This window comes from Tenrec ecaudatus, chromosome 5 (genome assembly GCF_050624435.1).
Source record: "Tenrec ecaudatus isolate mTenEca1 chromosome 5, mTenEca1.hap1, whole genome shotgun sequence".
In the NCBI taxonomy this organism is placed as follows: domain Eukaryota; kingdom Metazoa; phylum Chordata; class Mammalia; order Afrosoricida; family Tenrecidae; genus Tenrec; species Tenrec ecaudatus.
In genome coordinates, this window is record NC_134534.1 from 41,578,730 (window position 1) to 41,594,373 (window position 15,644).

A 15,644-nucleotide genomic window follows, 5' to 3' on the forward strand; every position below is an offset into this window, starting at 1 on the left:
CCTCAGTGTCTCGGGTCCATCTACCCAGTCGCTGTGGGAGCCCTTTTTTTTTTTTGCCCCTGTGGGTGCTTCTCTGACTCACTGCCCAGCAAAAGCCAAAGCAGTTGCTTTGCCTCCTCACAAAACTTCTAAATTAGGGGTGTTCTATGGGCCGAGTTTCATAAAGGAACTTCTATAAAGCTGTGCTTCACAAACTTGAATGTGCTGATGAATCACTGGGAAGCTTGTTAAACGCAACGTATGATTCGGTAAGTCTTGGGTGGAGTTCAAGGTTCTGCATTTATAATGAGCTCCTAGGTGAAGCCTAAGCAGCTAGTGGGGAGTCCAGATTTTGTTTAGAAGGTTTCATGAAAGCAAATGGCCTGATGTCTAATTGCGTCTGAGAATCGTTCTGGGGGTCTGTGAGGATCATGAGAGACACTGGTACCTGGGCCTTCTTCAATTGTTCCTGACAGCCAGGGAGAGAAACCACTGTTGCAGGCATCTATTGCAGTGGTACCCAAAGGCTAGCTTGCACTACCATCACCGGGAGGGCTCTGCAAAACTTCAGACTCCTGGACACCGCTCCCCAGTTTCTGATGTGTTGGCTGAGGCTGAGAACCAGCAGCTGCAATAAGTGCCCAGAGGATTCAGCGGGCACCGATCGCACGGAACACAGAGAGCCACTGGCCTAAAGCGAAAGCTACTGACCCCTTCTCAGAGCACCAGCCGCCCTGGGAAAGAATACTGCTGTCACAAATTAAGTACATCAGTGTTTTAGAACATCCATCTGAGGTACAATGGAGGGTAGGGGAGAATTCACATTTACACACTCAAGTTCTTCAGCGATTCTCAACCTGTGGGTCGCGACTCCTTGGAGGGTAGAACAATCCTTTCACAGGGGAAGCCTGATTCATAACAGTAGCAAAATGACAGTGATGAAGTAGCAACAAAAATAATTTTATGGTCGGGGGCATCACCGCAACATGAGGAACTGTGTTAAAGGGTCATGGCATTAGGAAGGCTGAGAACCACTGTTCTGAGGTGATTCCATGCTTGTACTTCACGTGTATAAAGACACAGTTAACCCTACCATTGCCATAAATACCAATAGCAAGCAGGGACACTGAATTTTGGTTGAGAGGTTTCCATTGCTACGCGCCATTGAATCACTTTCAACTCATCGCGCCCTCGGGTACCCTGCCTGGTCCTGTTTGATCCTCGCATTTGTACCTACGCTTGAGTCTCTGGTGGCAGCTACTTTTGTTTGTTCATTTGTTTTGCTTTTAAGACATCGTCAGAGAAACTTAACTTATGCCTCCAGATTTTTCCATTCGGTCTGGGGAGTTCATAAATGCATCACGATGCGACACGATGATGAGAAAAGGCTAGGCCAGAAGAAAACAATGAGAGAGGATCAAAGGGGCTTGAAGACCCTGGCACGGGGAAAGCCAGTTCCAATTTTACACAGCTTTAGACGGCGACAATCGGAAGAGCCCTGTGAAGCCACTGCGGCCCATCAGGCTTGGTCACAAGCAGTACAGCACACACTTTAAGAAAACAAAGTCTTCCAGCCCCGAGTTCCTATAAGCTCAAAGGGAGTTAAAAGTGATCTGGAGCTGTGACTGTCAATCCATCGGAACACAAGACTCATCCAGGAAGCTTTTAGAAGACAGACATTTGGGGCCCAATCTCTGAGATTCAGATTCCATTGACCTGAAGAGGGGCCCTATATATCATTTAAGTTTGAAAGCTCTCAGGTGAATTTAATGTGCAAAAAGGTTGGAGAACCAGTGGTCTAATAGTTGCTTTAAAGTATACAGCAGCCCTGGTGGCATAGTGGTTTACACCTCGGGTTACTAACCACTAGGTTAGCAGTTCAAAACCACTAGCCACTCCTCGGAGAAAAGATGAGGCTTCTTCCTACTCCCATAAAGAGTTACCATGTAGGAAACCCACAGGGACAGATCGATCCCATTGTATCAGGTCACTATGAGTCAGAACCAATTAGATGGCAGTGAGTTTGGCTTGGTCTTGAAGTTGTACACCATGTCATAATGTCTCTTTCCTGTTCAAGCCCAGGAAAGCTCTTGGTAGACATGCTACACTGTACCAACTGACTGACATACCAAACATAAAGCTTAATTCAATACTAATCAGAACACAAATATAATCAAATAAAAATATTTGCCACTAATAACTACATAAATTCAGAAGGAGTACAAATAAACTGTTAATTCATTAGGAAACTAAACACAAATGTTTCTGGATTTAAGGTTCCAATTCTTAATTTCCAAATCATATGCCCATTTGAACTTTTGAGTATAATTCGGGAGACATAGATGGTGGGGGAAAGTTAAAAAAAAAGTCATTCTACATCACCCGTTGCCTGGTAAAAAATAAACTGGCCATACATTTGTGAAAATATATGCTGCTTGGTGTTAAGAATAGAATTGAAGTGAGAAGCAAGATACAGACGTATAAACACACAGAATATATTCAAGAATCACAAAAACTAAAAGGAAAAGAAAAATGAGTGTGACTAAAACATCTGCCATGGGTTAATTGTTGTTGTGTTCAGCCATTTCTGAGGCCAAATCTTTAAAATAAACAAAAAGGGGAAAAAATATGACCCCCGGCTTTGCATTGAAAAAAAAAGAGAGACCAGGCTAAGCACCGATGAATTTCTCCAAGGTCACTTGGCTTGTAAGTGGTCACACCTGAAACTGAACCTCCACTCACCTGAGTCCATCGCTGTGGTAGTTAACTTCATGTCAACTTGAAGATATAAAAGTATAGGGATGGAGTCTAACCTGTCAGTCGGGCCGTGCCTCCTGTGGGCACAGCCTTCTCAGAAGGAGGATCCTGGGTACCTCCCCTCTCTATGCCTTCACCTTCCTGTTGAAGAGCCATGCGCAGGCCATGTGATGTGGCCACTGCTAGTGGATCTACAACTTTGCACCCACTGGCTGGTGATCTTCCTCCATTCTGCACCATTGCATGTGGCTGTGTGAGTCTGAAGAGGGACTTGTGGACTGGCATCAGATTTATGGACTTGAACTGGACTTGAATCAGACTTATGGGCTGGAAATGTTTTATTGATGCATGATGACTTCATGATATAAAGCTCTTTCTTATACATGTATGAGTGCCACTGGATTTGGTTTCTAGTCAACCCAGCCTGACACAATCCCCTTCAAGATCATCTCCTATAGTGGCTTAACTGGGGACAGCACACAAGCAAACAGTGGCGATTCAAGGGCTGCGGTCCGGCTGAATTAGAATCTTTATATGCTATGACCCATGCTTTATCACACTGCCATACACCTGTTCCTCATGCAACTGCACACGGTTGCCTAACAACTCAGTAAACACAAGCCTTTGGTTCCTAAACACGGAAAGTGAGTTGAGCCCCCAGCACAGATGCAGTCACACGAATACAGTGAACTTCGGCTCCCCGGGATTTAGGGACTTTTATCTAGGCATTTGCATCTACTGTCACTGGATGCTTCTTGTGCATCTGTTGAGATGATCACATTGTTATCTCCCTGAAACTATTTATAACATTGCCTTTACTGGTGGTCAAGTAAGCAGACCCGCACCATTACTCGTGCTCATTACTCTTCTAGTAAGCTGTTTGATGATCCTTCAATTCGACAACACCCTCTTTAAAATTGAGGCATACGGGATCATAATTTATAGTGCCCTATAGATTTGTTTTCATATGCTTTTGAGTTATGACATAGAATGCTGCTAGCCTCATGAAAGGAAATGAACAGTCTCCTATATCTCTCAGCTCTAGAACAATTGTCTGTTCTCTGAAGGATGAGAAAAATTTGCCTGTAAAACCATCGGGGCCTGGTGCCATTTTTTTTAAACCTGAATTTTTTATTGAGATAATTGTAGATGCATATGCAATTATAAGAAACCAAAACCCTTTACACTGTTCACCCAATGCTCACCCTTAGCAAAACCATAGTATTTGGTCATAACCAGGATACTGACATTGAGATGATCCACCCATCGTATTCACGTCCCTATTTTTCCGTGTACCCATGTGCACGCACGTGCATGCATGCATGCACACATGTACATTCACATGTACAGTATTTAGTGTTGAGTTACCCAATCAAGGTAAGCATGGACTTATTTCTGCTTAGTTACTAATCTATGGTTCCGCATGTTTTTTAGTATATGAAAGATGTGGCAATCATGACCCTGCTCTCCTAGTCTATGCTTTGTCCTTTCAAAAATGTCACATGACAGCTCAAAGCGTAGGCAATCCTTGGGGACTAGCTTTTTCCAGTCAGCATCATCACCTGGAGATTCATCCAAACTGTCGTGTAGGCACACTGTTCCTTCCTATTGTGAGGTCACATTCTGCAGTATGCCTGAACCGAGGCTTGTTAACTCTTCACACATCTAAGAGCATTCACGTTGTTTCCAGTGTGCGCTATCATGAATAAGTTTCAGTATACAGGTTTCTGTAAATATGAGTTTTCATTTCTTAGAAAGAAATGTGCACGCATGCAACTGCTGAGCTCTATGAAACTGCATGCTTCGTTCTGAGAGAGAGTTGACCACAGTGGCTGCACAAGTTTACACTTCCACCGGCAGTGAAGAGTGACCCAATTTCTCCAGTCTCGCCTGCAACATTAAGTTGGTGTTGTCACTAATTTTTATTGCAGCTACTCTGATTGGTTCTCTCGCTGTAGTTTTTATTAGCGTTTCCCTGGTGGCTAATGATGTGGAGCATCTTTTCATGGGCTTACTTACCATCTGTATATCCTCTTCAGTGAAACCGCTCTCCATGTCTTTGCCCACTTTCTATTTGGACTGTTAGTTTTCTGTTGCATTTTGAGAGTTCTTCCCATAGTCTAGATATTGTTGGGCACGCAGTCTTTATTTTCTCCAAACAATCTCTTGTCACTCTTTTAAAATTAATAAGCTGGATCCCATCAAAAGTTTCAAATGTTGATTTAGACTTAATTTATCAATCTTTCTTTATGGACATCATGCTGCGTTTAAGTCCAAATCTTGGCTTCTTTTTCGCTGCTCTCACTGCTCATGCCTACTCAGATTTTTCACTTCTGCAGCCCATTTCAGTCTTTATATTTTCCCCTAAGAAACCATCTAGTTCAACTTGTTTTTAAAAGGACTGGTACCAAGTGGTACATGGCATCAACATCATGTTTATACTCTTCTATAATTATAATTACTTCATCCATTACGCTTGCGGTTGCTTGTTTCTAACTCGTGTTTTCCTATGGCCACACCTGGTGATGGAGTCATTTATTTTCTTCATCTTTTCAAAGAATCAGATTTGGGTTTTGTGGCCATCAGTTCTGGACACTGTCATGTTCAATCCCATTAATAGCCTAAGTTTTCTCATTTTTATTTATGTCATTCTTCTTCGAACCTCCTTAATAGGCACTAAAGTCATCTGCTTTCATTTTTTTCCTAATCGGTACATTTAGAACCCCAAAGGGTTAGGTATTCATTGCTGAACAAGTGAAAAAGATTTTTTTTAAGTGTTAAGACAGAAAGGAAAATTATTCACAACTTAACAAATCAGAAACCATCCCTGCTTCCATCATGATTTCCTGTAAGTCTTCATCTGTACGTATCTCTGTGTAGGCAGACAGATGCATAAACATTTATTTTCTATAACCAAGGTCTTCCTAAAGTTCCACGTCTTATTTTCTGTCTATTACAAACATCCTTCAAATACATTTTAAAGACTTTATGATTATTAATGTATGATTACATGTATTTAATGATTCTATTATTGTATGCTCAGGTTGTTTCCACCTGTCAATGGTTATAAATGAGTGAATTTGTGAAAAATATCTCCCTGGTTAACGATGTCCTTTGGGTAGATTCCTAAAATACTGGACAAAAATGGGCTCTCCACCTCTTACCACATACAGATTCATCCATTCCCCATAGGGAAACTTTCACCAGCCTGAAATAGTCAAACAATAACCCCAAGACAGAGACGAGAGGGAGCCCAGACATTACCATGGATGTGTGGGGCCACCCCCTGGGCTGAAGTTTCTTACACAAGCCCAGGTCTACTGCCAAGGTCAAAATTGTGTGCTTTACTAACCAAAAAACTCACTGCCATTGAGTCAATTCTGACTCACAGTGACTCCGTAAGACAAGAAAGAACTGCCCCTGTGCATTTCCAAGACTAACTCTTAAAAGGAATATAAAGCCTGTGTTTCTCCCAAGGAGTAACTGGTGGTCTTGAACTGCTGACCTTGTGGCTAGCAGTCCAACACATAACCACTACAGGGCTCCTTTAGGGAGGCAAGAAATCAGGCAGTAGAATGACAAAGACTAGAATTTGACATTTAAGGCTTCTTCTATCTCACATTATCCTAAGAACCTAATTTAGGCTCTCCTCATTCACAAATGAGAAAACTAAGCAAAGAGAGGTTAAGACATTGGCCCAAGGTTTTCCAGTTGGTAGGTAGATTCAACCCAAAACCAATCCCATTGCCATCAATTGGATCCCAACTCACAGTGGCCCTATATAGAGCTTCCAAGGCTGTATATTTTTATAGGAGCAGAGAACTTCAACTTTCTCCCAAGGAGAGAGTGTTGGGTTTGAACCACTGACCTTGCAGTTAGCAGTCCACTGCTTTCCTGAGAGTGCCACCCAGACTTAGATTCAAAGTCAGACAGTCTTAAAGCCAGACTGCTATGAGTCGGAATTGATCCAACAGCAGTGAGTTAATTTGGTTTGGTTTACAGATAGATAGTAAGAACATTGAAACGTTTTTTCTTGAATAACTAGGAGGTAGTTTGTTAAATGCTTCATCCTTACCATGAAGCCAAGTTGCATAAAGCAACCCAAAAAAAGAGATCAGACTTGCTTTCAGTGAGTCAATTCTATTCTACAATTGCAGACTTCTTAAATATCAGTAATGTTTACATTTAATATACCTGTAGGCACAGAGGGGAGAAAATAAACATCAAAATGTTTTGTACAGGGCACATTTCCTGCCCTTTGTGACATTGTGGACAAGACAGAGTCCACATTTAAGATGAGAAATGTGAAAACCTACCTTCTCTTGCCTAAAACGTTCCTACAGCTTGACCATCACCTACCAGAAGGCTTGCTCCGCTGGTAGGAAATTCAAGTGGCAGCGCCAGGCTTCCAGGCTCCTCTCCCTCTCGCTGCGCTGCCAGCAGTTCCTTGAGATACCGGACAGCCGCAGGTCTATTCCAGTAGAGCCCTTTCTTACTCAGAGAGCCTCCACTCTCCTAAAAACCAGGCCAGTCACACTGCAGCTGCGATTTTTCTCCTTACACTCTGAGCTCAAATTGCCAAAGGGAGGCACTCCCATGCACTTGTACCCCTTAGCTAAAACAAAAATAAAACCTGCCCTTTTGCTCCCTAGATCTCCCCAACACACACTCACCACCCTTGTCTCCTCGTGGCAGGTGACTAGCAGCCCACCAGCGCTGACCAGAGACCACCCAGGGCACCAGAATCTCAACCCAGCCCAAGGAAACAGGAAGCAGCCCGCAGTCATGGGTGCTGTGCTGGGACTGTGCGTCCGTCCAACAACCCTGCGGCACTGGTGACACTGGCGTCCAGAGATGGCAAAGCTGGCCAAGGGGCACAGATCCCCTCGGGCGTCCCGTGTTCCACTGACCTCGCACCACACTGCTTCCGCAGGCCAGAGCTTCAGCAGCTCACTGGCCAACCCTAGCCTCTGGACCAAGGCTGGGGGAGTCCAGCCTGAGCACAGCATTAGGCCTGAGAAATCCTCAACAGCAGCTAACATCAAAGGCCTCACCCAAAACAAGCTGTTCAGTCATCACATTCCAAATCAAGTTCAAGGCCAACCAACCAATGCTGCCTCTACAGGGCAGGGTAGAACTGCCCCTGTGAGTTTTCGAGACTGCAACTCTTGGTGGGAGTAGAAAGCCCCCTCTTTCTCCTGCCGAGCGACTGAAGGTTTCGAACTGCTGGCCCTGCATTTCGCAGCCCAGGAAATAACCACTACGCCATGAGGGCTCCTAAGCCATCACACCTGGGGTTACTGAATGAAATGTTGGCTCAGATAGAGCAGGTTAACCTTTAAGTGGATAATTTTGTATGGCCCACAAATGATGTTATAACTATCCAATGGTCCTTAGCAGGTCACACAGATTTGGCCTAGAGCCCTTTTGGGGGAAAAAAATAAAATTATTGGATGCCCTCTTGGTGATTAAAAACCTTGGTAGTCTCGCACATAATCCAGGGTAAAGTGTAGGCATCTGTCTTTGCAACCCCTTGGGGCGTTCTGGCGCCCCCTAGGGGGTGGTTAGCACCCACTTTAGGAAGCACTGCTCCACACTGTCCAATCTGCACTTAGGAAGCCAAGTATCCACAGGTGGTCAAGCTCCAGTGAGCTAGCTCCATACTGTGTCAGGGACCAGAGATGTGAAAACATGGCCCCTCCTTACAGAGGAAAACGAACACCCACCTTTCTGGAACGTCAGGAGGAAGAGGGCGGTTGTAGACGTGCCTGTTTCCACTCATACCTGCCCTGTGTGACAGAGAAGTACCGCCCCACTGAATGGTCTGCACTGGGATCTTCGAACTCAATGACATCGACTCATGTGGGTTTCCGAGACTGTAACTCGGCGGAAATAGAAAGCCTCATCTTTCCCTCACTGCTGACCTTGCAGTTAGCAGCCCACTGAGTGGGCCACTACGCCACCACTACGCTCCGTGGGAGCGAATCCCGGCATTTCCCTCCAGCAGAGCCACTGGGAGGGGCTGGAACCACCAAGAGTTTGGTAAGCGCTGAGCACTTAACCACTGTGGCACCAGGGAGGGCGTAGAAGCCTTACAGAACAATGTATGCGGTTCCCTCACTTCACGGCCAAGCAAACACAAGCCAAGAGCAGAGAAAAGGCAGGGGTTGTTGGGACAAGAAAACGGGGTCTCCTCGGCCGCATGCATGATCCTCTCATTTTATGTTCACATCAGTAATGGTTTGTATTCTTATGTCTAGTCTACTACACGGCTACTACTACACACACACTGGTTTAAAAATAGTTGTTTTTAAAACGACTCCGCATTTCTGTATCGTGCCCCTGGTCTGACAGGGAGTCCGTCACACAGTTCCAGCATCTGAACCTACACAGGCTCCCAGCCCAGGCTCTCAACACCCTGCCCTTGCTCCCCGGGGTCCCACAGGCCTGCCGCATGCTTTCGCTGTAGGTCAACTAGCATGTAATTAAGGGTTCAAGGCTGTCTAGACCAGTGGCCCCGAATATGGCTGATTCATTGGACTCGCGTGAGATGCTTTTCAAAACTGCAGATTCTCCTCGTCCTCGTCCTTTTCCACTTGAAGAGGTCTAGGGTGAAACCCTGACACCGGTATGTTTTTGTGTTTCCCAAGTCACTCTTGCTCATCAGGGTGCATTGCTACTTACAGAAGGACAGAAGGAGGGCTGGAATGGTCATGGAAAACTACTCTGGCCTTGGACTTGAACTAACAGCACTTTAAAGGAGAAACCCTGAATGCACAAGGTGGGGTTACTGGAAGACGGGGTTCCTGAGTGGCATGAAGAGTTCCGTGCTCAGTGGGTAACTGATAAGGTGCAAGCCCATCCAGAGGTACCTCGGAAGAAAGAACTGGCCATCTACTTCTGGAAATCCTGTGTTGTATGCTAACACCTGGGGTCAACATGGGTTGAAGTCGATTCGCAGCAAAAAGCTGAGGAGCATCTCTGGATTCGGGCAGAGCCGTTTAGCCCCCACAATCTCTTCCTGGGCAAGAAGAAAAGGATGGGTGACCTGGCTCCATTTGTTTTTTTGGCACCAGAGGTGAGAAAATCAAGTCAAACGCTTAAGTTTTCCAGAGTAGGTAGCACTGGCCCCTGGGGGCACGAAAATGCTGGGGGCGGGGGGGGGGGGTGCGCTGCAAAAGCAGGTGCCTACCATTGTGGACAGTACAGCATGCAAGTTTTTAATTGTCAGCAGGCAGAGTTTGGGGGGTTGGTTGGTTGTTTTCTGAAAGGGGGGCAGTAGGCCAAATAAGTTTGAGAACGTACGCGCTGACCTCAGAGGGCATTTCTCATGAGACCTGTTGGACCTCTTCGGGCAGACATGCCAAGGGCACAGTGCTTGGAAAGGCCATCTTATAAACGTTAATGACAGAGCTGGTTGGTGTGTCTGTGTGACTGGGTCAGCCTCAGGGGCCTTGGCAACCTGAAAAGATCCCGCCTTCCGCTCTCGGGGGATCCCAGGGAGGTGAGCATTGAAGACACTCTCAAAAAGTTCACTGGACTCCAGTGTTCAGGATAAAACCACAGTTGCGAATCCAACCACACACAGCACTTGAGTTTCTGATCAAGTTTAAAAGTAGTTCCACCCATGGGAAGAAGGAAAAAAAACCCAAAAGCATCTCTGAAATCCCTGCCAAACAAATGATTAGCCCAGGTGCTATTTGAGGGTTTGTGTTACTCAGTCCCCTGATGAGCTGTCATTCCAATGGTGAGCACTCTCAAGTCTAGATGCACCAGGGCCCAGAAATTGGGAGCAAGTTCAAATGCCTTCTGGACACCCACCTTCTGAAAACTTGATCTCAGGAGTTCTTCCCCTTCCTTCTTCGATTGACACCAACCTCCTGCTCCCACCCAACTACTAATACAAAGGAATCCTTGTTTCTACCACCTTTTGCAGTTCTTTAATTATGGAGATACATATGTTTTATCTGTATCTTTTATAAGATTCTTTATATGTATAAAGAAGATTCTGTAGTTCTTTAAACATATGTATCGATATATAGATACAGAGATAGATAAGATATATAGATACATATATTTAAAAAACTGCAAAAGGTTACCTGATGACTAATTTATGTGTCCTTCAACTGCGAACTTTGCAAAGCCTGTCTTACAAGACACTGGACTGTGCACAGGTCTAAATGCCTCCACAATGTGTTCTCGTTTCCACAGCTAATCTATATCGTGTTTAAAATTCCATGACTTTAAATCGCGTTCTTTCCTTAAACATATTTACAACTCAAATTATGTGTTTATAGCAGTCCATAATATATTATTTCTAAAGATAAACAGTCAGACTTAAAAAAAAACTGGGTAGAGAAACAGCAGCATGTCACTACTGCCACACTCCGTCAATCCTTCCCCTTGCACCAGGTCCCCGCAGCGAAAATCCTAACCAACGCCCGGAAAGTCTGAACGCGTCACCATAAACAGACCTGCTTTCCCTGGCCAAGCCTGATGGCCCTGTGTCAGCGTTCATAAAAGAGCCATCAGTCCCTTTTCTTTGTCAGGGGCACTTTGAGACTTTGGTTCCTAAGAACACCCCTCTCCTCCCTCCAGCAAAGTATAAAATTCAAAACTTCAGTAACTGTAGACCCCACCCCCCAACCCAGCCTGCTTGCTTTTTAAAGCTCCACACACCGCTACTCCTCAATCCCAGGAAATTAGCTGCCTGCCATTTTTAGTTGAAGATGTGAAGCCCTAGAAGGAATGAGCTATGTGGCTGATTCTAATTTTTTTAATAAAGGGTTTCAACCCCACATATATTTATGCGTTATGAAACAAATGGCGATTGAATAAGAACTGATGAACTGGATGACCAGACCTTCTGAGCTTTGAAACCGCTTCTGTTGGGGACTGACTCACTTCCCACCGAAGACTCCACTAGAATCGGTACACTGGCATGTCCAGTCTCCAACCACTCTTCTCCATGTTATTCCAATTACAGTCAACAAGAGCCAGTCACCAGAAATCAGCTCTTTATACAAGCATCCACTTTTGATTTGAATAGAAAAAGAACTTCCCAATAAATTGAAACACCCAGAGTCACAGACTTCTGTGGAAAGATGTTGGGGGGGGGGGGAGGAAGTGTCCCTGAAAGGCTACCTTAAGGAGAAATGACGATTAATGCCAAAAAAAAACACCCCAAAACCCAGAATGGCGGAAGATTGAACCATTGTTCATCTAGCACCTGCTAACAGCATATTTCCTAACAAATGCCCGAAGCCCCGCTGAACAGATCTCGGCACAGAACGTCCTCCCGAGCCCCAAACAGCTTTTGAAGGCAGGCTTTCCTTGAAAACCGTACGATGGAGTTCTCCCTTTGCCCTATTTTGCAACAAGATGCACAGTGATGTTTTCTCCGGAAATCAACAGAAATTGGCTCTTTTTGTATATCCAAGCCAAAGTTCATAACTGACTAAGCGAGCCCCAAACCCACCGGATTCAAACATCACTTAATTAAAAAAAGAAAAACGGCTAAGGCTTGGAGTTCCTGGTCACCGCCTGCACACCCCAATACTCGCTGATTCCCTACAGTAGACAATTTTACAAGCTTGCCAACCCCGAATAATGTTTGGGGAACGAGGGGAGCCACACAGAGATTCCGACGCTGGTTAAATATGCCTACCCTCTGCCCAAAGCCCAAGAGGTTACCCAATCCTAAATTGCCTCAGTTCCAAAAGGGAGGGGAGGGGTGTGGAAAACTCACAAAAACAATCTCAGGGTGACATCCCCGCACCCCCCATCCTTGGGGGAGAGAGTTCAGCTCCTTAAGAAACTGGCGAGTTATGGATGGGCAAAGAGAATCAGCAGCAGGGCCCAGAAGCAGCAGGAACAGCAGCGCTGCCCACCCGTGACCCCTAGCGGTCCCGAGGCTGCAGGCGCCACCGCGGGCAACAGGGCTTCCACTTGGCCCGCCCGAGGTCGGAGGGGGAGCCCAGCTAGGGCCCCCCAAACCCCACCGCAAAATAAATAAACGAGAGGGGACGCCCTGGCGGCGGACCCCTTTAGGGGGCGCTCCTTGGGAGACTTGGGGAAAAGAGATCCAGCCCCAGAAGCCAGGGCAGCGCCGGGGAAAAGTCGAGCTCCCACTGCGGGCGTCCGCGCGCACCTCTCGGAGCGAGCGGGCACCGGGCGCCGGCTCGGGCTGGAGAAGCCGCTTGGGGCGCAGGAAGCGGCGGCTCAGAGGCCCGAGAGGGCCCGGCGGGAGGCCGCCCTCTGCGACCGTGGGAAGGCGCGGGGGCCGGGCGCGGTTCTCTCGCGCACCCCGTCTCGCCAGGCGGCCGGCTCGCCCGTGCAGTCCGTATTAAGATGTCCTCCGGCCCCAAGGCGCTTCCACGGGGCTCGGGTTGCAGTTTGGCGCGCCGGCGTTTGCGGGCGCGTAGCCCGCCACCCCGGGGACCCGCTGCAGGACCGCGGTCCGCGCCTCCAGGGGCAGCGATTTCCACGGAGGGTCGGCTACCTGGCCCCAGGCATCAAACAAAAGAACTTTTGCAAACTTTCCTCTCGGGGACTAGCGAGGATTTGGGTTTGGGGGTTTTTAATCTGGGTCCCTTCTCCCCCGAACTGACGTTCGCAAGTGTAGGCACGCTGGCTCCTGGGGCGGGCGCGCGAAGGAACCGACCCCAAGCTCATCCGAATCCCGTTCCTGCGGGCCCTCGCCGCGCGCCCCGTCCCCCGGCTCCCGGGCCCCCAGCGGGATCACCTTCCCCCACCCCCACCCGGCCCGAGGCCAGAGAAGTTAGCAATGACTTCTGGGGCCTCTGCGGTTGAACCGAACGGTGACTCTCGCGTTCCCATTCCCGGGGATACCACCACCCCCCCTCGGGCAACTCCAGGGAGCCGAGCTGTCCGTCGGGAAAGGGGCGGAGGAGCGAGCGCCTGGGTCCCCGGGGGGGCCAAACGCAGCTTCCAGGGCTGGGACTCCCCAGGTGGCGCGTCCCGATTCCCCGGGGGGCGCCGGGGCTCCCCTTCCGACCCTGGGCACCTAGGTCTGCGCGCGCGTCCCCAGCCAGGCTCACTCACCGACTCCGCCGACACGCAGGCCACCAAGCCCAAGGTGAGCAGGAGCCACGCACGCCGCATATTCCCCGGGGACGGGCTGCTCCCAGCGGCCGCTTGCAAGCAGGGTGAAATGGAGCCTTCGGCCCGGCGGTCGGCGCAGCCTGCGCGCGGGGATCGGAGCCCGGCAGCCGCAGCGAGCTCAGCGGGGACTCGGGGCTCGGGGCTCCGGGGAGCTCGCGCTCTCGCCCTGCGCGCCTGCTCCGGGCGGCCGGCCGGGGTCCGGGAACGCGGCGCCGGCTCACTTGTTGGGGTCTGGACTCCCGGCGCGGAGTTGGGGCTCCGCAGCGGCTCGAACGGGGAGTCCTGGCTTCGCTGTCCTTGGCTTCCTCCGCAGACCCGTCCCCCGTGCGCGGCTTCGTTTCGGATTGCAGGGAATCGATTCGCCGGCTGGAACCGCGGAGGGAGCTGAAGTTTGGGGACTGAGCGGCGTCGGCAAGCGGTCCTCCCGGCCGGAGCTCGCGGAGTATCTGGAGAGATGCGCGTCCGAGCGGGGCTAGTGGCTCCGCAGCTGCGCCCCTCCTCCTGCCAACGCCGCCGCCGCCGCCTCCTCCCCGGGCCCTCCTCCTCCACCACCTCCTCCTCCTCCTCCTCCCGCTGCTGCTGCTGCTGCTGCCGCCGCTGCTCTCCCCCTGCCGCCCGCCTTCCCTCCTCCCTCCCTCCCTCCCGAGCCTGCTGCTCCGGGCTCCTCCCGGTGTCTGGGTGAGAGGAGGCGGCAGGGTGACTCCCAGTTAAACCCGGGAGAAATTCCTACAGGATTACGCCCCGATTGGCAGCTCGGAGGGCCAGTGGGCATCGCGGCTCCGAGCCGACTGCTCCCGGTCGGCTGGCCGCGAACCGGGGCTTCCTCCTGGCTCCCTCCTGGCTCCCTCCCGCAGGCCCTCTCACTAGGCCTGCACCTCTTTTCTGCCTTGCCTTCGAGCTCTCACTTTAGAGAAGTCCGAGGAGGGGAGCGACACCTATTTCGCTTTCTGCCTGAGGGAATTAGAACACCGCTTAAGGAGTTTGAAAAAAATTAAGTTTGCAGGTGTTAACCCCAAAGCTACACCCTTGCAAGAGCGTCCCTTCTGACCCGTATAAAGACCTGTAAGACAGAGTGGAACTGCTCCGAGGGGTGTCCGAGCCGAAGCAGACTGCCAGGTCGTTCTTGCACAGAGCAGCTGATGCATCTGCGGCTGCGGAACCACTGAGCTCCGGAGCCCTTTGCCCCCATGGAGGGCGAACCACCACCAACCCAACCCGCTCCCACAGATGATTTAACAATGAAGCGAAGTCACATAGCTGCTCTGAGCATCCATAAAATGGACCCAAGAATGCCTATCGCATAAGATAGGAGCTCTGGTGGACAAGGTGGGCTGCAAACCACAAGATCCGTAGTTCGGAGCCACCAGCTGCTCCTAAGGAAACGCAAACCACTGTTACAATCTCAGAAATCCATGGGGCTGTTCTCCATACTGGTAGTGTTTTAGCTGGTTGTTTGGGATCACATAAAGGTAAAGGACATCAGGTGGCATTGTTGGGTCCCTAATCCCAAGGTCCACAGTTGGAAACAACCAGGTCCTCCGAGGTGGTGGGGGGCGGGGAATGAGACTTTCTCCTCCGGTGAAGAGTGAGTCTCAGAAACCCACAGGGGCAGTTCTGCCCTGTCCTGTGGGGTCACTACTAGTTGGAACGGACTCAAGGACAGTGAGTTTGAGTTTTGGTCACATAGGGTAGAGCTAAGCCATTGAGAACAATGCTGCCCCTCCCACCCTCACCACAGTAGGGCCCTATGGTTTGTGCATGCCTCTCCTCCTCCTCTTAGGAGA

General features: G+C 49.1%; 1 protein-coding gene across 1 annotated transcript in view; it reads right to left on the reverse strand.

The window, feature by feature from the left end:
* Window positions 1–14,314, reverse strand: part of SDC2 (syndecan 2) — a 127,122-nt gene extending 112,808 nt beyond the window's left edge. Inside the window, exon 1 of the mRNA XM_075549462.1 lies at window positions 13,801–14,314. Within this exon, the coding sequence (XP_075405577.1) occupies window positions 13,801–13,860 (60 nt within the window). The 5' untranslated portion in view covers window positions 13,861–14,314. The remainder of the gene's footprint in view (window positions 1–13,800) is intronic.
* Between the last annotated feature and the right edge of the window lie 1,330 nt (window positions 14,315–15,644).